The sequence below is a fragment of the Peromyscus californicus genome, unplaced genomic scaffold, assembly GCF_007827085.1.
Source record: "Peromyscus californicus insignis strain IS unplaced genomic scaffold, ASM782708v3 Scaffold_15__1_contigs__length_86483966, whole genome shotgun sequence".
Lineage (NCBI taxonomy): Eukaryota > Metazoa > Chordata > Mammalia > Rodentia > Cricetidae > Peromyscus > Peromyscus californicus.
This window is the reverse complement of record NW_026294447.1, coordinates 51,274,388-51,297,192: the sequence shown is the minus strand read 5'-3', so window position 1 is coordinate 51,297,192 and position 22,805 is coordinate 51,274,388. Positions and strand designations below refer to the sequence as shown.

The window sequence follows — 22,805 nt, the reverse complement described above, 5'->3', positions numbered from 1 at the left end:
GACAAACACTGAGACCCAAAGTATCTTGGGGAGGGAAGAGTTTATTTCATCTTACCGCTCACAGTCCATTATTGAGGGAAGTCATGGCAGGAACTGAGGTTGGAAACTGGACTCAGGAACCAAAGCAGAGACCGTGGAGTAATACTGCTCACAAGCATGTTCTGCTTGCTTTCTTACACAACCTAGGGCCTCCTGCCTAGAGGTGGCATCGCCCACAGTGGCCTAGGCCCTTCCATAGTGGTCACCAACAAGAAAATGCCCCTCGGCCTTGCCTGTAAGCTAATCTGATGGAGCCACTTTCTCCACTGAGATTCCCTTTCCCAGATGACCCTAGATCGTGTCAGGCTGACAAAAGCTAACCATCACAATCCACGTGAGAGACTTCTGTGGACAGCTTTCCACAGAATTGCATATTAGGATCCAGGGAGATAGCTTAGTGGGTAAAACGCCTGTCTTGCAAGCCATGGAGCCATTAGGACCCGAGTTTGCTCCCCAGAACCCTTGCAAAAGGTGGTGGCACACACCACATCCCAGTGCTGAGGAGACAGACACAAGCAGAGGGTCTCTGCGGCTCACTGGCCAGCTAGCCTTGCCTTCTTTTATTTTTTTGTTTTTTCGAGTCAGGATTTCTCTGTGTAGTTTTGGTGCCTGTCCTGGATCTCTCTCTATAGACCAGGCTGGCCTCAAACTCACAGAGATCCGCCTGGCTCTGCCTCCCGAGTGCTGGGATTAAAGGTGTGCGCCATCGCCACCCAGCCGAGCCTTGCCTTCTTATTGAAGATACAATGAGACCAGGTTCTATGAGACTCTCAATAAATAAATACCAACCTGATAAACAACACCTGAGGTTGACCTTTGGCCCCCATAGCAGGGGTACACACACAAGGTTGAAAATTAGTTTGCACCCAAAGTATAAAAGTAGTCCTAGTTTACATATTGATGGGCATGATTAAGCAGACAAGGGGAAAGAGATGAATCTTATGCAGAACTCTAATGTCTCTGGAGCCTGTTATCCAGGAGGCAGGGTGTAATGCCCCTCCTTACAGCAGAGCGACTTTCCTTCCAAAGATTTGGGAAACAGGAGGGCAAGAATGAGGTTGAGGTGGAGAGACATCACAAACTGGGCAGGCAAAGCCAATGCCGCCAGGACGAATTGCACTGTTATTTGGTACCTGTTGTGGTTTGAATAGGAAATGCCCCCTACAGATTCATGTGTTGAAGACTTGAAGCCAAGGTCTCTGACTTAGTGTGCTAATTCAGAGCTCTGGAAACCTTAGGAGATGGAGTTTGGCTAAAGGACATAGGTCATTTGGGGGTGGGCCTTTATATGACCCTAGGTCCTTCCTGTCTGGCTATGTGTGTTCTGTCCACCATGAAGTGATGGGCTTTGCTCCATCACTTTTTGTCTACCATGAGATGATGGGCTTTGCTCCATCACTTCCTGTCCACTATGAGGTGATGGGCCTTGCTCTGTCACTTCCTGTCCACCATGAACTGATAAGCTTTGCTCCATTACTTCCTGTCCACCATGAGGTGATGGGCTTTGCTCTGTCACTTTTTGTCCACCATGAGTCGATAGACTTTGCTCCATCACTTCCTGTCCACCATGAGTTGATAGACTTTGCTCCATCTCTTCCTGTCCACCATGAGTTGATAGACTTTGCTCCATCTCTTCCTGTCCACCATGAGTTGATAGACTTTGTTCCATCACTTCCTGTCCACCATGAGGTGATGGGCTTTGCTCTGTCACTTCCTGTCCACTATGAATTGATAAGCTTTGCTCCATCACTTCCTGTCCACCATGAGTTGATAGACTTTGCTCCATCACTTCCTGTCCACCATGAGGTGATGGGCTTTGCTCTGTTACTTCCTGTCTATTGTAGGGTGGTGGGCTTTGCTCATCATTGGCTCTCTGTCATGCCATTCAGCATCACTTCAGGTCAACAGCAATGTTAACCGAATACAAACTTAGACCTCTTAAACCATGAGCCCATGTAAGTCCTTCATCTTTTAATCGGTTTTTAATTCTCGGGAATTCATCACAGCAGCAAAAATCATGACTAACACAGAACCTTTGAATGATGGGTTGGCACTAGCTTTGCCTCTGTTACTCCACCGAGACTTGTCAACTCATGCTTAACCAGTAGACAAACTCCAATGAAGGACATTCTGCTAAATGCCCCATCTGTCCTCTTCAAATCTCACTAACTGTCCCCACCAAGAGGAGTCAAAGGAGCTATGATGACTGCATGGCATATGTGTCCTGGAGAGGGTCCTGGGGCAGACAGAGGACATCAGGCAAAAGCAAGCCCAGGCTTTAGCTGGCACTGATGTGCCAGGACTGGTACAGTAACTGTGGCAAGTGTTGGTTAGCTGCTGTCAACGGCAGTGCCTGCATGTGGGTGGGCACAGGGCATGCTCTGTTCTCAGGGTACAGGGCACTCTCTGTTCTGGGCTTGCAACTTTTCCATAACTCTAAAACCATGCTAACTAAAACAACAAACCAGCCTGAGTGTAGAAGAAATAAAGGCAACTTTCTGTTGCTGGATACATATGATTTTTTTTTCTTTTAAAAAGGGCCACAGTGTTCCCAAGTCCTTATCAGAGAAGAGGCTGCTGGGAGTAGAGGCAGGTCCTGAGGAAGGAAGTAGATGTGGCCAAGGTCACACAGACACTGGGGACAGGCAAGAGAGCTGGCTCTAGGCATGACAAAGGCTGCCTCTCACAATGCTTCAGGAGGTGGACCCAGGAGGTCTCTGGGCTGTCTTAAAGCACAGGGACCACCCATGGTGTCTGTGCTTTTCAAAATAATGACATCATCGCACTGGTTCTGTGGGAAGCATATTGTGCAGCAAAGGGCTTTCCCAGCATCTTTGAAGATCACACCATGTGCCTCTCTTTCCCTTTTCTTTGGAATAGAGTCTTACACGGTGGTCCAGGCTGGCCTGGAACTCACTGAGCTATATTCTCCAGCCCCACTCTCCTAGCTGTGTGACTTTAGGCAACATCTCTGTACCTCAACTTCCTCATCTGGAAAGAGGGATGCTGATTATGTCTAGCTGACAGAAATGGCTACAAAGTTCAGATAATATTGGCAAGTGGCTATCTTAGCTTGTGTAAGTATGTTATGGGACGTTGGCTCAACAATGATAAAATAGCCTAGTGATCACCTTTCAGAACACATCCCTGTCCTCAGCTAAGACACCTGAATCTCTATACAACCTGCTCACATCCTCCTCTAGTCTCTAAACCCTCCCGGGATCTTTTGTCAACTCTGAGCCAGCCCAATGCTGTGCAAATGGGAGTTAGGCTGTATCATTTAGAGTCTGTACTGTTCAGTGCAGATGCAATTGTCCCCGCCAACATTTTCCATCCATGGTTAATGTGCAGATGCAATATGGAGATATGAGGGTGACTGTGTTTGCTTCCTTCCTGTTTCTCCTTTGCTGGTCTAGTCCCCACTCTGCTCCAGGTAGGCCTGGACTTGGGTCCACCACTCACTAGCCTCATAACCTGAGGCAGGTGACCTCACTCCCCAGGGCTAGCAGCCTTGCTGTCCACCCAGCACTGGGCTTTTCCTGGACTTCTAGACTCTAGCCCTGCCTCTTGTAGCCAGCTCCACATCTCTTGACCTCAGGGCTGTTCTTGGCAGGTGATTGTTCTCACAGAACAGGCAGAGAGAAAGGATGGGAAAATGAACTGTCAAACCCATGTAATAGTAATAGACTGATGAACAGCACAAAACTCCCAGACCGTCAGATGACAGAGCCCTGAGGCATATGCTCCACACTACTTTCCAGGGGGATTCAGTCAGTGTATATAACCTCTGCCAGCCTCTTTCGCTTTCTGTGGCTTCTTGAGGACTCTTTTCTGGACACCAATGGTTCCAAAAGGCTGGCACTGAAGAAACAACTCAGGTCTCCTCATGGCTTTTGAAATAGGATAAAAGCAAAGCCTGCTAATGACAAGGTGACATCTGGATAGCACAGGGACGGCACTCACAAACAACCCACACAGAACCATCTCTGCTCTTAGGGGCCTGGGAAGATGTCAAGTTTCTATGCTTTTTGAAGAAAGGATGGTATGGGGGAAAACGGGGTTGCTTGCTGAACACGGCATTCACACTACCACTGAGTCTAACTCTAGCCACAGAAATACTTCTGACAAGACCACAACTTCTATTGCCCCAGTTTGTGGTATGACTCCCATCAGTATTCTTCCAGAGACTGGGGGTGGGGGGAATCTGTTCCTTACTACTCAATGATTAGACCCTCCTTCACACACCCTAGACAAACCCTGATGGCTACCTGTGGAGGTCTGAAGGATAATGTCCCTCCACAGTGTCAGGCATTTGAATACTTGGTCCCCACTTGATGGCATTGTTTGGGTAGGTTCAGGAGGCGTGGCCTTGCTAGAGGAAGTATGCTACTGGGGTGGGCTTTGAGAGTAACAAGTTTTACCTATGTCTAGGTTGTTCTTTCTGCTTCTGTGCTTGTGGGTCAAGATGTTAACTCTTAGCTGGCTACTCCAGTAGCCACGCCTGCCACTTCTCCTCCATGACAGACTCTTATTCCTCTGGACCCATCACAGTGCTTGTCACAGCAACAGAAAAGCGACGAATAATACACTAGGCACCAGCTTGCTCCTTGACCCGCCTTTAAGCTGCCTCCTCACAAGAATGGAGGAGTGAATCCTGTCTCACAGGGGAAGGTACAGGCTGCTAGGGGTTCCTGCTGTGTGGGCCCCAGTCACTGAAGGACTAGAAACCTTTAGAGAGAGAGGAATAAACAGTGGGTTTGTTTTCTGGGCCATGGCATCTCCCTGCCCCCTGCTTCCTGCTGTGCACCCCTGTGGGAAAAGAGGCATCTATGGACACTCAGGCTAACCTATGGGCTGGGGTAGGCTGGCTGGGCTCAGGGATACTATCACCTTCCCAGCCCTACACCCTGTGGCAGGGTGGCTGGGACTTGGCTAGAGGTCCCCTGGATTCCAGTCTTCCCAGTTTTCAGGCACAAATGACAGCTCTGTGGATCTAATATATTTGGGGGTGGGAGAATCTGAGCCCCAAGTTCTAGATGGAGGATGACTCCCAGGAGACAGAGAAGTGCCACGAGCCACACCCAGATGAGAACAGCTAAGAAGCAAGAGTCTCCAGTATCAGACACAGTGTGAGATAGATTCTAGGAGCCCTTGGACGGCCCAGGTTCAAACCCTGGCTCTGCCACTCCGTCCCAGTGGCTCCTGGGATGTAGTAGCAATATGCTATGGAACAAACCTTTTCTATATTATGAATATGTATCACTCTCATTGGTTAATAAAAAGCTGACAGGCAGGTAGCTGGTCAGGAAGTTATGTGGGAAAGCCAAACTGAGGATGATGGGAAGAAGGAAGGTAGAATCAGCAGAGACACCAGCCAGCTACTGCCGGGCAAGCAGGACATGTAAAAATGAAGTAACAAGTCATGAGCATAAACAGAAATATGGGTTAATTTAAGGGTAAGAGTTAGTTAGTAATAAGCCTGAGCTACTGGCCAAGCTTTTTTTTTCCCCCAGAGCTGAGGACCGAACCCAGGGCCTTGCACTTGCTAGGCAAGTGCTCTACCACTGAGCTAAATCCCCAACCAAGCTTTTATAATTAATATAAGCCTCTGTGTGGTAATTTGGGAAGTGGCTGCTGGGTCTTTAGGAGTTACTAGCGGACAGAAACTCCCCTCTGTCTGCAGCAATAGTTGCCTTAGGTAGTTAGGGGTCATGGCTCATTCCTGAGAAGACAGTGGGAGAGAGCCTCGGACACAGTGAATCTTTGGGGAATATGGCTGCTAGGGTGTGGGACACTGTCTGGAAGATGACTAAAAGGATACAGTGTTGGTCTCTGTCAGAATGATTGTGGAAGCATAGTGGGTCCTGGGGTGGAGGGGGGAAGTGGATAGGCGCTGCTTAATGGAGACAGGGCTGTCTTTTGAGCTGAAGAGAATGTCTCAGAACCAGATGGAGGCAGTAGCTGCATACTAATGCACAGCATACTAAATGCCTGTGGTACACTTTAAATGTCTGTTTTTATGTGATGTTATGTGATGTGATGTGTATTTTGCCTTAACTTTTTAAAATGCCTTCTGGGGAGTGAGTTGGCCTTGAGTAGGTGGAAAAAGCCTTCATTAGACATTTTACTTCTGACAATTTTGTTCATTTCTGTCCAGCTTGTTTTTTTTTTAAATAACGAATGCATATATGGATCACTTTTATAATTAAAACAAATTACATGCTGTTTTCGAAAGGGAATAGCATTTGAGAAAATGTGTGGGGGTGACAGGAGCAGGGGAGGCGCTCTGACTCATTCTATCAACTGTCATCTGGTCATCTCTGTCTGTTCAGCCATCATCTCATCTATTCATGCTCCCATCCACCCATCCACCCACCCATCTGCCCATCTATCCACTAATGCATTCACTCATCCACCCACCCACCCACCCACCCACTCACCCACCCACCCATCCACTCACCCATCCACTCACCCATCCACTCACCCATCTACTCACCCATCCATTCACCCATCCACTCACCCATCCACCATCTACTGTTCACTCTCTCTTCCCATGTACTAGGAACAGCACATGAAGAGGAGATATTAAAGCTTCCATTTCAAAGAAACAAAAATGAGTTCCAGAAACCTAGGGCCGTTTGTCCACCCCAAAGCCTGACTCCAGAGCATCTGCTGATGAACCATCATGCATCCTGAGCTCCTCACAGCTATACCTGCTTCACTGGAGTGGACAGAGCTGACTTACCCCAGCGCTCTCCCGCTGCAGGATCCTGGCAGCCTCTGCCTGGCTTAGCCCTAGCTGCAACCACACAGGGCAGGTCTTCACCAGCTTCTCCAGGACACTGATGCCCCGGCGTGGGATGCAGTTCTTTGGGGTGGTTGGCAAACCAAGCCTCATGCCATCTTTCTCCTCGTCTTCTTCTCCCTCTCCTTTGCCAGCATCTGAAACAGGACTGAGACAGGACATAGAATCAAATGGTCAGTGCATCCCTCGGAGGGCCGTGGGAGGATGGACAACAAGTAGGGATTGAATTGACCCCATTTGCTCATTTAACATCTATGTGGCCAGGGCCCCTTTGGGGAATGATATCAACAGACAAGTCTCCACCTAAGGCATGTATCATTACAGCAAGTAACACACACACAGAAACAGCCGGCTAAGGCGCAGGAAGGGACTAATAATAACAGGAGTAGAGTGGACACACTGGCTAGTTTCAGCCCAGGTGGACTCAAGGAAGCATGGCAGCATCTGAGTAGATCCCCAAAGAAGGGTTTTGAAACTTTTTAATTGAAGAACAACTGGCAGGCTATGAGATGGACACATGGCTTGTATACAGCTAGCTCCATTTTGACCTGTCCACATCCATGTAGTTACCACCATGAATGAAAGAGACCTGCACCATCCAATGTGACTTGCTACACATTGGTCACTGGGTTAAGAGGGACTGGTCCATACTGAAAATATAGGCTGAGAGCATTCTAGGCCCAGGTGACCACAGTGTGCGAAATGGTGTGTGTGTGTGTGTGTGTGTGAGAGAGAGAGAGAGAGAGAGAGAGAGAGAGAGAGAGAGAGAGAGAGAGAGAGAGAGAGAGGGAGAGAGAGAGAGAAACCCCACAAACCATCCAGGCATTTGCATTTCAGATGGAAAGGAGGTAGTGGGTGGGGTAGACTGGACAGCAGAACTACAGGGGAAGGGCGCGGGGGGGGGGCGGGCGGGGCACTGGAAGGCCAAGGAGGACCCCAGTACACAGTCACTTTAGACTGAAAACTGCAGGTGTCCGGGGGAGAGATGTCCAGGAGGAACTTCAGGGATGGGGGCAGGTGACAGGGGTGAATTTGGAAGGTGAAGTTAGAAGAGCCAGGGGACCCCAGGAGTTCTGTGGTCACTGGGAGCCTTGGCTTTGAGTATTCAAGCAGCTCCCCCAGAGCCCCAGTGCTGAGGGGAGGAGCCTTTGAACCCTGTTCCCTAGACCAGACCTTGGGCTTCCTAAGCCTGGGATCTTTGCAGACCTACCAAGGCGGCTCCACTCCCTCTCCCCCACGTTCCTCTCTGCATCATGAGTTGTAGGCTGCTGCTCTCGGGTGACCAAGTGGAAACTGTTCCAGACTCTAGCTTGAGTCACGTGGTCCTAACCCTGTGCATCCCTGCTCTAAAAGCTTCTGTGGCTCCCACTTCCTAAAGAATTTAGGCCCATGCCCTATTATTCAAGGCATTCTCATCCTGAAAGGACCCCCTGAAAGGCAGCTGTCCATCACCTCCCATTAGAACTACATATCTTTCTCCAGTCTCCTGCTTGAACCACCTGTCTGCCTATAGTTGCCACGGGGCTCTTGACTCACTGCAGCTGATAAGCAGAGATATGAGACAAGATGTCAAAAACAACTACTGTATTAAAAAAAAAATTGTTGAATTAGCGTTGAAAACTTCTACCCAGGCCTGGGGTGACTGGAGGTAAAGTATTTGCCAGGTAGGCATGAGATCTGAGTTTGATACCCAGAATCCACATAAAAAGCTGGGCATGGTGGCACACACTTGCAGTTCCAGTACTGAGGAGGTAGAGACAGGTGGATGTCTGGGACTTGCTCACCAGGCAGCCTAGCTTCCTTGGCAAGTTCTAGGCCAGTGAGAGATCTAGTGTCTTAGGGTTACTATTGCTGTGATGAGACACCATGACCACAGCAACTCTTATGAAGGAAAGCATTTAATTGGGGCTGGCTTACAGTTTCAGAGGCTCAGTCCACTGTCACGATGGCAGGGAGCATGGCAGCAAGCATGGCAGCATGCAGGCAGATATGGTGCTGGAGAAGTAGCTGAGCATCTTACATGTGAATCCACAGGCAGCAGGAAGAGAGGGGCACTGGGCCTGGCTTGGGCTTTTGAAACCTCCTCCAATCTCCAACAAGGCCACACCCACTCCAACAAGACCACACCTCCTAATTCTTTTCAAGTAGTGCCAATCCATGATGACTAAGCATGACAAATATATGAGCCCATAGGAGCCATTCTTATTCAAATCACCACATCCTGTCTCCAAAAACAAGTTGGAAGGTGTCTGAAGAACACCCAAGTTTGTCCTCTGCCCTCCACAGACACGTGCACCTACGCATGTGCATGCAGACACATGCATATAACTTTGCCCATCTATCTGGAGGGAAATATTTGCAAAACATGTACTTCATGAGTGACAGGCAAGTCAATTAAAAAAGGGAAGTCAAAAGATCTGAACAGATTCTTCACAGACAACATACATGGGCTAATAAACAGGTGAAAAGGTGCTAAAATCTTTGGTTATTAGGGACACGCAAATTAAAACCACAAGGTGACACCATGGTGCAACCAGAAGATTGACTGAAATAAGGACCGCCCCTACCACTTTTGCTGAGGATGGCTCAGGTACCAAAGGCTCTCAGATTTGCTTGTATAAATGTACATTGGTACAATCACTTTGAAAAGTGACAGGGCAAGTTGTTACAACCTGAACACATGGTCTCCATGGCAGATCCCATTCCTCAGTATGTTCCCCAAAGGAACAAAAGCCCACATCTGTAAAAAGATGGGTAAGGAAATGGTCACAGCAGCTTGACTTACAATAACTCCAAACTGGCCCAGGGACCCATCGATGGAAGGAGGATGAAGAGGCTGGGCTCCCCACACAGGGAGCAGCTAGCAATAAGAGATCCACTGATGAATAGCCACATGGGTGAATCACGAATGCCCACACTACATCAAAGCCATGGGCAAAGAAAACAGATCCCACGAGTCAATGCGAAGTTCAAACGGTGCATACTTCCATCCATGTGTTTGTTTACTTTGCTCACATCCATTTTATACTAAAGCAGTAGAGAGCGGTCGTATACTGAACTCTGTAGTTAACAACCCATATGCTAACATATTCAGGGAGGGCTAGAACTTCCTCTGGAATGCACAAAAACAAAGGGAACTTTCAGATAGATGAAGGCATGTAATAACACAAACAGGGAAAAACATTAAGGGTAAGTGGTAGATATGACTGTTCACTACAAAATCTGCTCTTCTACATGTTTAACACTCTTTTTTACTTCTTCAGGAAACTAAGATAAAATTCTTCACATCCTGTGAAGCCCATTCAAATGAAGCCTGATTGCTGTACCAGAAGCCTGGCTCTGAATTCATGCTGTGTGGCTTTAGGCTCATTATCTTACCTCTCTGGGCTTCAGTTTAATTACCGTTAAAAAAATGTCTTTGCTCGGCAGGATGACTGTGCCGATCTGATGCAGTCTGTTGAAGATTTAGCACAGTGTTTCCTGTAACTCAGCAGGGCTAGCTATTGTGTGCCTATCCTTCGACTCTCCAGCCGCCATTCTTCTCTTCCTGCTGCAATCTCCTACTGTGTGCAGACTTCATATGAGGACTTCCGGCACATTTGACTGGCGTGAACGGTGCTCACCTCTGTGTGCTGCTGTCTTGTGTCAGACTTCTGGCCCTGGTGGCAACCCATGAGTTCGAGTGTCCAGGAAACATGCAGTCTGGCATGAACGCAGACACATCTACCAAGAGAATCTGAGTTTCTTGACCAAGTAAACCCCAGGGAGGACTCTGCACATGCTCTAAGTGCAGCTGGTGGATGAAGAGGCAAGGCCAGGGTGGTCCACACAGCTGGCAGTGACAAGCACTGTAGGTCAGCCCAACATGGGCTCCAAAGATGCTTTCCAGAAAGTCAGCTCCTTGAGGTCCCTCGGGGTCCATGCTGAGTGTGAACATGACAGAGGCTGGCTTGGAGCCCTTAGGGTGGTAGTTTTTTTTTTTTTTTTTTGCCTAGAGGACTCTGTAAGATGTCAAAGGCCACAGTCCTTGTCTCCTGGCAAGGTATAGAAGTTGGAGAAACCAAGGCCTCAGGGAGGTGTGGACTTCATACTAGGTTGGAAGAGTGACAGAAACCAAGGGACAAAGCCACACGGTCTCTGTCATAACCAAGCTAGAGACAGAAGACACAGGGAAACCTGAGTTCTCAACTGTCCACAGGGAACAGGCAGGAGGTGTGATCGCACATGCTGAGCCAGCCCACTCTGAGCTTTGCCTGTGGCTTTGACTCCTGCTGTCAGTGGTGGTGGCTGAACCCTCTTGGCACAGCGCCTGTCATCGGTTGGCAGAGCAGAGACTCTGACACCCACGCCCTCCCTCTTGACAGCAGATGCTGAGGCCGCTGTACCCTGAGATCTTTGACTGTAGATAAAGAAGCAAGCAGGCGTGACATGTGACAGTGACGGGGCCATCATGAATGGAGTTGACAGCCTGAAGGAACTAGGCCAGGGGTTACAAAGGAGCTCTGCCACAAAGAGAAGCCCTCCAAGACAGATGCTCCTCCAGTGTGTGGCTCAAGCAATGAGAACGTTCTAGTGGCCTCATAGCCTTCCCCTCCCACAGCTGTCCAGGGACACTCTGCTGCCTCTGTGTGCCTGTGGTCAGCTGCCCAAGAAGTCCATAGTGTACCTCAGCACCCAGCTTCTCCGGGATGTTCTGAGCAGCTCTGGAAAGAAGGAATGGGCTCTGTCACAGGCCTAATGAACTTAAGTGGGAAGAAGACAGAGCAGTGGGGGAGCAGCCTGGGTGCTGGCTGGCTACCACCCGCCTGGAGGAGACCGCAGAAGTTTCCTGGCCAAGAGCCAGAGGCTTTGGCTGCCTGGTGAGCTCCTGGAAGCGTTGCTGGGAGAACTGAGACCTCTTGTGTAGACTTGGACAGAAAGTGGAGGGTTTGAGAGATGGAAGGTCTAGAAAATAAGCCATGTCACCCCACCTATCATCTTGACTTCTGGCAAGGCCCGGACACTCTGCACAGGACTCCGCAGAGAAAGAAGGCAGGAAGAGCTTCACAGAGGTGAGGTGAACTCTCTGTGACCCTCACACCTGCTGCACAAGGCTGAGCTGAGTGCCTCAAAGAGAGTCTAAATCTCAACCCCAGTGCCCGTATGGAGACTTGGAGAAAGGGTCTTTGCAGGTGGGATCAAGTTAAGGGTCCTAAGATGAGACACCCTGGGGTCAGGCTCTGGAATCTGTTTCTAACCATTGCACTAGTTCCCCAAACTGGGTCAATGAGATGGCTCAGTGAGTAAAAGGGCTTGCTGCCAAGCCTGAAGATCTGTGTTTGATCCCCAGGACCCGCATGGTAGAAGGAGAGAACTGACTCTTACAACTTGTCCTCTGACCTCCACACGTACCTCATAGTACACATAACCGCACATGCAATAAATAATTAAGTCATCAATGCAATAAAAAGAGGTTGGTTTTCTTTTTTACAAGTTAAAATCTTTAACTTTAGAAAAAGGTGATTTTTTTTAAAGTTCCACATTTGCATATCTTTATAGTAGCTGGCAAAGAAAATTCAATAATCTTTTTTTTTAAATCTTATTTGGGAACAGATACATACAGAGACATATAAATATGCACAAGGAATAATTTGCAGACGGCCATGCAAGGCATCATTATAGACAGTTCTGAGACTTGCAGGGGGTGGCTCAAATCATTATAATGATTACACATTGCTTCTACGATGAAAATAATTTTAAACCCACGGTTTTCTCATCTGCTCCATGGGGTTGGTGAAGTCTGGCCCATTGGAACAGTTCAGCTAGCTCTTGCTAGGTAACAACGTTGGTGGTCACATGTGCTTCTCCCAGGAGTACCTACACTTTTCGATCACTTGTCTGTTCATCCCTCCCAGATCCACCCATTCCTCATGCCCACTGTGCCTCACTTACTGTGAAACAAAACAGACAGCCGCTAAGGAGGACCATTTCTCAGGACCTAAAAGCTAGGCAAGCATGGGGGGTAGGGGAGGGGACGTACCCTAGAGTGGAAGATTGTGCCCCCTCACATGACAATCTGTCAGATCTGAGACGTGAGACGCTGTCACATTTCCCAGCACCTCCTTTGCTGGAGATGGTGACAAAGGCCACCACTGCTGCAGTATGTACCAATTTAAAAAAATGGGAGAAAGCAGATTCCAGGGCGGGATGCTGGTTGTAGGTAACGTGCTTTTTGTGCAAGCAGGGGGACCTGAGTTCAGATCCCCAGCACACATACAAAAGGCAAGTGTGAGAGCATGTGTCTGTAATCTAGTGCTGGGGGGAGGGGCAGACGTGGGAGGATCCTTGGAGCTGGCTAGTCAGCCATCTAGCCAAAATGGCAAGCTCCAGGTTCGGTGATAGATCAGTCTCAAAAAATAAGGTAGTGAATGATGGACAAAGACATCCAGCATCAACCTCTGGTCGCCATATTAGGATGCATGGATGCACACATGAACAGATACATATCACCTGCTCATATGTACCACACCTACACACACCATGTGTATCCCTCAAAAAGTGCCAATCTACAAAATAAATCTATAACTCTATAAGATAAACTTCCAGCAGTCTTCAGCTGTCACAAGGCAACTGACACCACCCCCTTCCCCAATGCACAAAGACTGTGTACCTGGTGCTCATTTCCCATTTCATCCCTGGGGCAGAGGTGAAAGGGATGTATGTCCTCAGCTCTGAGAATAAGTCACTGAGATCTATAAAGCAAAACAAAACCAAACAACAACAAAAACAAGGCCTGAAACTTCATGTTCTACTGAGTCAGGGAAAAAGAAGAGGGAGGAGGAGGGAGACAGAGTGTTCACATCGAGAGAGAGGAGCTGCCACAGGAATTCTTTGTTCTGTTCCTGCAGCTACCCCAGGAGTCTGGGAGGAAGCCCAAAGAGAAAGTCCCAAAATCAAACAAACGAAAACACCAGAACATGGAGAGCAATAAGCAAAGTACTGAGTCCCAAAGCACTCATGACAGCTGTATGTCTCCTCTGTGACCACAGTTCACCAATGCGGGTGAGGGTGCTCCCCAGTAGGGAGGTGAGGGTGTTCCCTGGCAGCGGGGGTAGGGGGTGGGGGTGTGAAGGTGCTCACTTTGACCAGAGTTCTAAGATTACTAAAAAAGAAGACTCAAGGCAGATGTGGTAACACAATGGATGTCACAAGCTGGATTGCAGCCACACAGGGCATCGCTGAGTTTTCTGTAGGTTTCTCTGGACTTGGAACAGTTCTAACTTTTAAATTACGTTTATTTATTATGTGTGGCTGTGGAGCCCAGGTGCCGTAGTCGTATGGAGGTCAGAGGGTAACTTGTGAGAGGCTGGTTGGTTCTTCCCTTTTCCCACATGGGTCCTGGTGGTCAAAGTCAGGGCCGTCAGACTTGGCAGCAGAGTGTTTTACCTGTTAAGCCATCTCACCAGCCCTGTGCTCGAACATTCGTTTGAAATAACAAAAAAGTCCACGCGCTTGCACCCTTCTCTGAGGTGCTGGGGAAAGCAGTCTGAGGAACCCAAGCCTTTTCCTCCTGCCAGCATAACCCTATCTGATGGGGGGGACAGAGGCTGACTCCCTTCCTGGGCAGCTCGATCTCAGCAGCAATGCTTGGTTTCCATGCAGAAGACATCTGTGCGTTGCCTTCTCAGAGCTTCAGAGTCAGGTCAGAAGCCTGCACATCCATGTTAGGAAGGAATTGGAGAGCTCACCCTGGGGGGCAGTCTACGGCCACCCAGAGACTTGGGGTCCAGGCATTTTTAGGGAGCAGCTTGGGCAGCCATCTCTAGGACATCATAGCAGAAGCCCATGCAGGCCATTGGGAACTGTTCCGCTCTCCTGCGGCAGCTACAGGACTTTGGGCAAAGAGCAGCAGCTGGTACTGAAGGTCATCAGACCCAAAAGCCTGGATTTAGGACGTTCACAGTAGCGTAAGGCAGGTTACAGTCTCAGGGAAAGGATAGAGCCTCATTCTGGGGCCACTGCACCCTGCGAGCCTTATGTCTTTGGTAAAACAGGGAGACCATGCCACCTACCTTAGTGGTGAGGTAAGAACTAAAGGAGACAGCAGAGCCAAGAGTTCAGTCCATCACTGACAGAGCACATAGCTACTGCTATTGAGATGAGGCCCTCCAACCAGTGTCAGGAGGGAATCGAGATTCAGTGACAATAGGGAGGGCTGGGGAGTAAGTCCTCCTAGGACAGAGGCGGGCAGGGGGAGGGCTGGGGAGACGGCTCAGTTGATAAAGTACTTGCTGTAAACACAAGGATTGAGCTGGCTGTGGCAAAATGTGCATCTGTAATCCCAGTGCTGAGGATCAGGGCTGGTTGGCCAGCCAGTCTAGCCAACTGAGCTCTAGATTCATCGAGAGACTCTTGCTTTTTTCTGGACTTTGCAGGGCTGTGGTGACAACCTCTTGCCCCTATATAGCACCCCCCCCCCCCCCCCCCCGTAAACTTTGTGATGACAAAATGTACACATCCCTGTAAACAGAAGTTTTCCTGTGTCCTTCCTGGTCCTGCAGCCCTTCAGTCTCAAGTAAACACACAGAGGCGTATATGAGTTACACACTGTTTGGCTTATCATTAACTAGCTCTTACAACTTAATTCAACACATTTCTATTAATCTGTGTTTTGCCACATGGCTTTGTGGCATTACCTGTGTTCCATTACATCAAGCCCCCCCCTTAACCCCCAGCAGTGCTCAGTGTCTCTCTCGACTCCGCCTTCCTTCTGCCTGTATCTCTGCTTGGATTCCCTGCCTGGCTCTATTCTGTCTTGCCATAGGCCACAGCAGCTTCTTTACTAACCAATGGTAACAACACATACTCACAGCGTACAGAAAGACCATCCCACAGCACCTCCTTCTCTAGGATCTGTACCAGGCAGGCTGAACAGTCCCTTTGCCAAGAAGCACTCAGTAGGAACATCTGTCACTGTTTCTTCCAGACAGACACCAAGCCACATGCTGGCACACACCACCTCTAGAAATATGCTGACCAAGCCGTCACTTTTGAAATAGTTCTGAGAGTATCTGACTTCATGGTTTTCAATATTGTCACAGCTGTTCAGCCATTGCCACAACTAGTCTTAGAACATGTTAGCCACTGGTCAGTCCCCATCCCCCATCACCAACTACCACTCACTTGCTCTCTCTTTACAGACTCAACTAGTTTGGGTATTTCCTGTAAGTGGACCTGGGCACTGTGTAGTTTCTTCCACTTTGCAGAACATTCTCGAGGTCCACCCGCAATGTTGTGGTGACTGGTGGAGCCTATCAGGGCTTCTCTAGCAACCTTTGGTTTCTTATGGACAGACAGCATTGCTTTATATGGACAGACTGCATTCTATCCAGTTAACTCTTGTTAATAAGACCTAAGGTAGCAAGCATCAGTTTTCTACAGATCAATAATTAGAGAAATTGTAGCAGATTAACTTGTCTGAGGGTGGAGTTAGACTGTAGAAATGAAGGGAGACAAGGACTCATGAGCTGAGGAGTTCATAATAAATGCTGTTGTCGGCAGAACAGGGATGGCATTGGGCAAGGAGTCTGATCATGGACCAGGTACCTCTCCTCCCCCATCTCTCAATTCAGCAGCCTCTTAAGGAAAATGAGAAGGTTGGGCTCAACCTCAGATGCCTAGTAGGTTGAATTTCCCCACATGAACCCCAGCTGCTTGGCAATACTCAGAAAGTTATGCTGAGGGCACTACAGAGCAAGAACATGGGGGAACAACTAGTGATGTCTGTGGGGTGCTTCATATGGGAGAACAGTTGTGCCTGCTGCTCTATATACTGACTGGGCCTCTCTCTCAGGCCAAAGACTAAAGGTCCTTCCAGCCCTACAAATTCCCTGTCTCTATGATTCATCTGACTCTTGGCTGTGTGCCTCTGAAGGCTTCTTTCTAGCTGGACTGGCCCTGTCCCAGAAGACAGCACAGAAAAGGCAGGAGGCCAGCCTCATCTCTTCTGCCAGATCCTTTCCCCTGAGTGTGCACAACTCAGCCCCAGCTGCTGCCTCTTTCCTCGTCTGGCCCAGGCTGCAGAGAAGCAGGACCAATAGCAGAGCTCAGGGGCCTGTGGGATACAGGAAAAGTAGCTGGCTTCAGACCTCTTTCACCCATGTTCCACAGACACCTGCAGCCCATTTCCAGGGTGGAATGAATGTTGGAGGTCCAGGCCAGTACCCACAGGCAGTGACCAGAACCCATGTTTCATGGATTTCTCCTTTTCCTAACACTGAAAGCCTTGTATGGTAAGATAGGCCCTCCACAGTTTTGCCCAGCACTGGCCAGTTCTGCAGGCTGCCCACAGCCTCTTAGAAGGGAAGTCAGCTCAAGCAGGTCTTCCGGCCCCCGGAAATAATGAGAGCAGACCAGGTCACCTCAGGCCATACGTCACAGGCCACATCAAGGGGTCTGGCAAGTCAGAAGCCTTCATGCTTTCTGTGTCTACCTACAGAGGCCTTTGTCTCTCCTGAGTCAATAGTCACAGCCCAGTTCCCAGCCCTGTCTTTCTGAATCTACCATGGGTTCCAGTGTTCCCTCTGGACTCACACTCACCGCCCCCCCCCCCATACACACACACACACACACATACACATGGGCCCCACAGAGGCCGCAGAGGCATTGCTAAGGCTCTTCGGATAGCAGCCTCCACTACGATAGGCCAGCCCTAAACCTGCTTCTCAGATGCTCTGACCTGCTCACTGTGCCATGTCCTCTATGTCTCCATCCCTGGCTGCTTTCTCTTTACCTTGGGCCCTAGACACCCACTCACCTGATCTGAGTCCTTCTGTCTTCCTTCAGTATTTCCTCTGGATCACAGGATTCCTTCCTGCTAATGTCTGACCTGAGTAGGCCCAGCTTACTACCCTGCCCCCACTCCCCGAGTCTTGGATGGGGCTGTCTACTCCCATGGGGTTCCAGCTTGCAGGTGATTGTGCCAGTTCTTGGCCATCGGTATGACCAGGGCTGTGTTGCTTGGTACCTAGGGTATGCTCTTATTTGCTTTCTATTGCTGTGATAAAATGCTGACCAAAACCGATTTGGGGGAGGAAATGGTTTATCTGACTTACAAGTCCAGATTACAGCCCATCATAGAGGGAAGTCAGGGCAGGAACTAAACTAGGAGCAGAGGCAGAAGCCATGGAGGAAAGCTGCTTGCATACTGGCTTGCTCTCCCTGGCTTGCTCAGCCTGCTGTCTTACACACCCCAGTGATGGGGGAATGTCGCTCTGTATGCTGTGAATGTGTTGCTTTGATTGGTTGATAAATAAAAAGCTGATTGGCTAGTAGCCAGGCAGGAAGTATAGGCAGGATAAACAGACAAGGAGAATTCTGGAAAGAGGAAGGCTGAGTCAGGAGACATCAGCCCGCCATCCAGGGAGCAGCATGTAATGGCACACAGGTAAATCCATGGAACACGTGACAACATATAGATTAACAAAATGGGCTGAGTTTAAGTGTAAGAGCTAGTCAGTGGTAAGCCTAAGCTAATGGCAGAGCAGTTTTAATTAATATAAGCTTCTGTGTGCTCATTTATTTAGGTCCGAGTGGCTATGGGACTGGTGGGTGAGAGAGATTTGTCCTGACTGCAGGCCAGGTGGGACACAGGAAAACTTCAGCTACACCCCAGACCCAAATGCCCAGGGATGGCACCACCCATAGTGGGCTGGGGCCTCCCATATTAATCACTGATCAACAAAATGCTGCTGTGGAATAATTCTCTTGTATACTATAAGGATTTGTCACCCAAATTGGTTTAATAAAGGGCTGATTGGCCAGTACCCAGGCAGGAAGTATAGGCAGGGCAACCAAACTAAGGATGATGGGAAGAAGAAGGGCAGAGTCAGGAGTCACCAGCTAGATGCAGAGGGAGCAGGAGATGAACATGCCATACTAATAAAGGTACTGCCATGTGGCAGAGCATAAATAAGGAATATGGGTTAAATTAAAATGTAAGAGCTAGTTAGTAATAAGCCTGAGCTATTGACTGAACATTTATAGTTTATATTAAGTCTCTGAGTCAATTATTTGGGAAGCAGCTGCCAGGTATTTGGGAATAGGCAATCGGGAGAGAAATGTCTGTTTACAAAATGCCACACAGACTTGTCTACAGGCCAATCTGATGGAGGCTGTGGTGGCTTTAATGAGAATGGCTTCTATAGGGTCATATTTGAATGCTTGGTCTCCAGTTGGTAGAACCGTTTGGGAAGGATTAAGAGGCATGGCTTTGTTAGAGGAGGTATGAAACTGGGGGTGGGCTTTGAGGTTTCAAAAGCCCATGCCATCCCCAATTAGCACTCTTTCTTTGCCTCCAATTTGGGAATAAGATGTAAGCTCTCAGGTGCTGCTCTAGCATCATGCCTGCCTGCCTGCCACAGACTCACATCCTCCAATAAACACGTTCTTCTATAGTTGCCTTGGTCATGGTGTTTTGTCATGGCAATAGAAAAGTAACTAAAGAGAAGTATTATCTCAACTAAGATTCCCTATTCCTAGATGGCCTTAGCGTGTACCAAAGTCACAAAAAACTAACTTGCTGAGGATGTGAGCTTGAAAACCAGGAAGCCTGCAGAAAGAGTCCCAGCTGGGTGGCCTTTGCATGTGACAGCTCCTGCCTTTGCCTCTCTGCACATGTTTTTAAGTGGGGGTGGGAGCCTGAGCACTTTAAATACTGGTTCTAAGAGCTTGACGCTGTACTTCAGCGAAAGCAACACCCAATAATATTGGTACCACCCACCGATCCATCCACCCATCCATTATATTGATACAGCTCTGCTATGGACGTGCAATTCTAGGCTAAGCATAATACTATTGAAGTAAGCATTGCAGCCAGCAGGCTGGAGAGATGGCTCAGTTATTAAAACATGTACTGCTCTTGCAGAGAACCTGAGTTTTGTTCCAAGCACCCACACTGGGTGGCTCACAACCAGCCGTAACTCCAGTTCCAGGGAACCTGACACCTCTTTTGGACTTTATGCACCAGCACTCACATGTGCATACACCTACATACAGACACACACACAGACACAGACACACACATACACACACACACCTAAAAATAAAATAAATCTTTAAAACAATGGGCAGCTGGCATCCTGCACCCACCCAAAAGAGACACCCAGAAACGTCACTAGATATGGAGAAGGCAGGATTCAGTGATCCATGTATTGGCCAGGACTGAAGTTAAAAACCTCAAAGGCACAGGACCCAAGTCCCTATGGCAGGGACAAGCCCTGGGCATGTGTGCTACACACTCATATCAGGATGATCTCAGGATACCTGTGCAGGGACAGAGAGAAAGGTGGCCAAGAGGTGCCCAGAGGGGACAGATGGAGGATCTTCCATGTCATCCTGCTGTCCTTTCTGATTTTGAATCATGCGACTACACTGTGCGTTAGGGATATAACAAAGGTGGCTGGAAACTCCAAGAAAGTCAAGTTCTCCTTAGGAGGATTCCCCATGTGTGGCTGAGCAGCACCATACAGTCCCACTCACACAGCTCGGCCCTCTTTGGGCTAAGCGTATCTATGGTAGGCCATTTTTCTTTTAGAACCTACCTCAAAGAGCTCTCTCAAGAATGCAAATGTGTTTCCTGTGGCATGATTTACAGTTGAGGAAAATGGGAAAAAAATCAAACAGTGAAGGTGTCACACCCCACCCATGCAGATCCCCTCTCCTTCCCAGTCTGTGTTTTGGTGCTGAGAATGTCTATGACCTTGGCCCAGCACAGAGCAGAGGTGAAGGAGGAAAAAAGAATGATGTATAAAGACACATCGGCATTATAGGCAATTGGCAATATCCATCCATCCTTGATCTACAGAGAAAGCAACTGTAGAAGCTGAACTTAGTACAAACACTGAAATAATAGACAGCCATTAAAAAGTTTCTAAGGTCCATTAGCTGGCCGGAACGTCGGGCAGTACAGTTTCCATGGAGGGTTAACTTTTCAACTTACAACACAATTGCAGACACACATGCCCTCTGACCTAGCAGCTGTGGAGAGTCATCTTCACAGATGGAGCTGCCATGTGCAAAGTGATTCCTGTAACAACCACTATTCCCTGGAGTCACTGGAGCATTGTCTGTACAGGAGAAATGACTGGAAACAACCTACGTGCCCATTGATAAGGGATCAGAGAAATTAGGGGTAAATTATGCAACTGAAAAAACCAAAAACGGAGGAGGCTGTGTACTGCTATGGAAGAATGACTGGATGTGGCTAATGACAGAAGGACAGAACAGAGTATGTCCTGAACTGCTCTGTTGAACAGAGTGGTGGTGGTGGTGGTGGTGGTGGTGGTGGTGGGGTATCGAGAATGGAGGAGGGAGAAGAGGAGGAGGGAGGAAAGGGAGGGGTGGAGGATGGAGAGGGAAAGGCTGAAAATCTGACTAGCGCTTGTAGGGATAACCGTGAAGACAGACACAGGCCCCCCCCCCGCCCCCCCCCCCCGCCCCCCCCCCCCCCCGTCCCGCACAGGAGAAGGGAACCTGGCCGTGGCTCTACATGGGGACAGCACCAGATACCATGGGCTTCTTCACATCAAGATCCAGAGATTTCTGTCTCCTCTATACTTTTCTCTACAGACTATACTTCCGTAAGGTTATATTAATACTAATTGCTGTTATCAGAAAGTAACGGGAAACTACGAAGGTCGAAGAATAGGGCTGAGGAGGCTCAGTCAGCAAAGAGCTTGCCTCAAAAAAAAGAAAAATGGTAGACTCTGAGTTCCATCCCTAGAACCCACATAAGAATCTGAGTGCAGTGGTGTGTGTTTGTAATCTAAGAGATGGTGAGATGGGAGATGGAGGTGTGCTTAGCCCACTTGGTGAAATTTCAGGCCAATGAGAGACCCTATCTCAAGCCAAAAGCAGAAGGCTCCTAAGCCTGAGGTTGTCCTCAGATCTCCACATACAGGGCACATATATGTGATGTGTGTATACACACACACACACACCCCACACCACACACATTCACCCCCCCCCCCCCACACACACACACAAGTGAAAGAATGGAGACTCAGGAACAAGCCTTCTAGACTTATGTGCTACTTGCCTGTCGGGGTTTCCTGTGTGACACAGAGCAGAACTGGGCAAGTGGGGGGGGGGGGAGCGGCTCAGTGCCTAGGAGCACCTTGGACACCCTGACAGTACCAGGGGGAGACTGGGCCAGCACTCCCCACACTTGAGGCTCTTTGCCTTCTCTGTGCTCCAGCATCACAGAGTGGATCTGAAGTGTCTCCCCAAAACCTGTGAGTGAAGGGCCCAAGGTAGTGGAGTTCAGAAGTGAGGCCTGTGAGAGGTGACAGGTCACGAGGACTCCAACCTCATTCGTGCAGTCATTCACCGTGGATCGTGGTTCCATGAGCTTTGGGGGGCGGTGACTTTACTTCACAAGTGACGTTTCCTCACTGCTGCCCAGCCACAGGTGAGGCAGACAACTCCTGCCATGACGCTCTATCTTAACACACAGACCCCAGAGCAACCGAGCCCGGTGAGCATGATGGGAGCCTGAAACCGTGAGACAGAACAGACCCTTCTTCCTTGAGTCGATTCTGTTGGTATTTTATCTGAGCCAACTAATACATTCAGATCCCTCCTCTGGAGGGAAAAACAAAGTAGGGGAAATATCCTCGTATATCCATAGGGCCAGAAGCCAGGGGGATCAGACAGGATTGTGTATGTGGAGTTGTCTGAGCGCAGGAATGCTGTCTCCAGGATACTCCAAAAGTGCCAGTACATAAGATGGGGCCAGAGGAATCCAACCCATTCCAGACATTAGTCAGTGACTGCTGGCAGGTTTTGCTAGTTTGTGGTGTAGCCAGTGCTGTCTCCCGGAAGCCCATGTGATGCTGGCAACCTGGCAGACCTCTACCAGCTGGTGCAGTCTTCACTCACTGCATTTAACGTGTGGATAGCTATCCTGGGGGCTAAGGCAGAT

General features: G+C 48.9%; 1 protein-coding gene across 1 annotated transcript in view; it reads right to left on the bottom strand.

The window, feature by feature from the left end:
• Window positions 1-22,805, bottom strand: part of Rin3 (Ras and Rab interactor 3) — a 120,536-nt gene that overhangs the window by 82,897 nt on the left and 14,834 nt on the right. Inside the window, 1 exon segment of the mRNA XM_052738824.1 lies at window positions 6,785-6,992. Coding sequence (XP_052594784.1) covers window positions 6,785-6,992 — 208 coding nt within the window.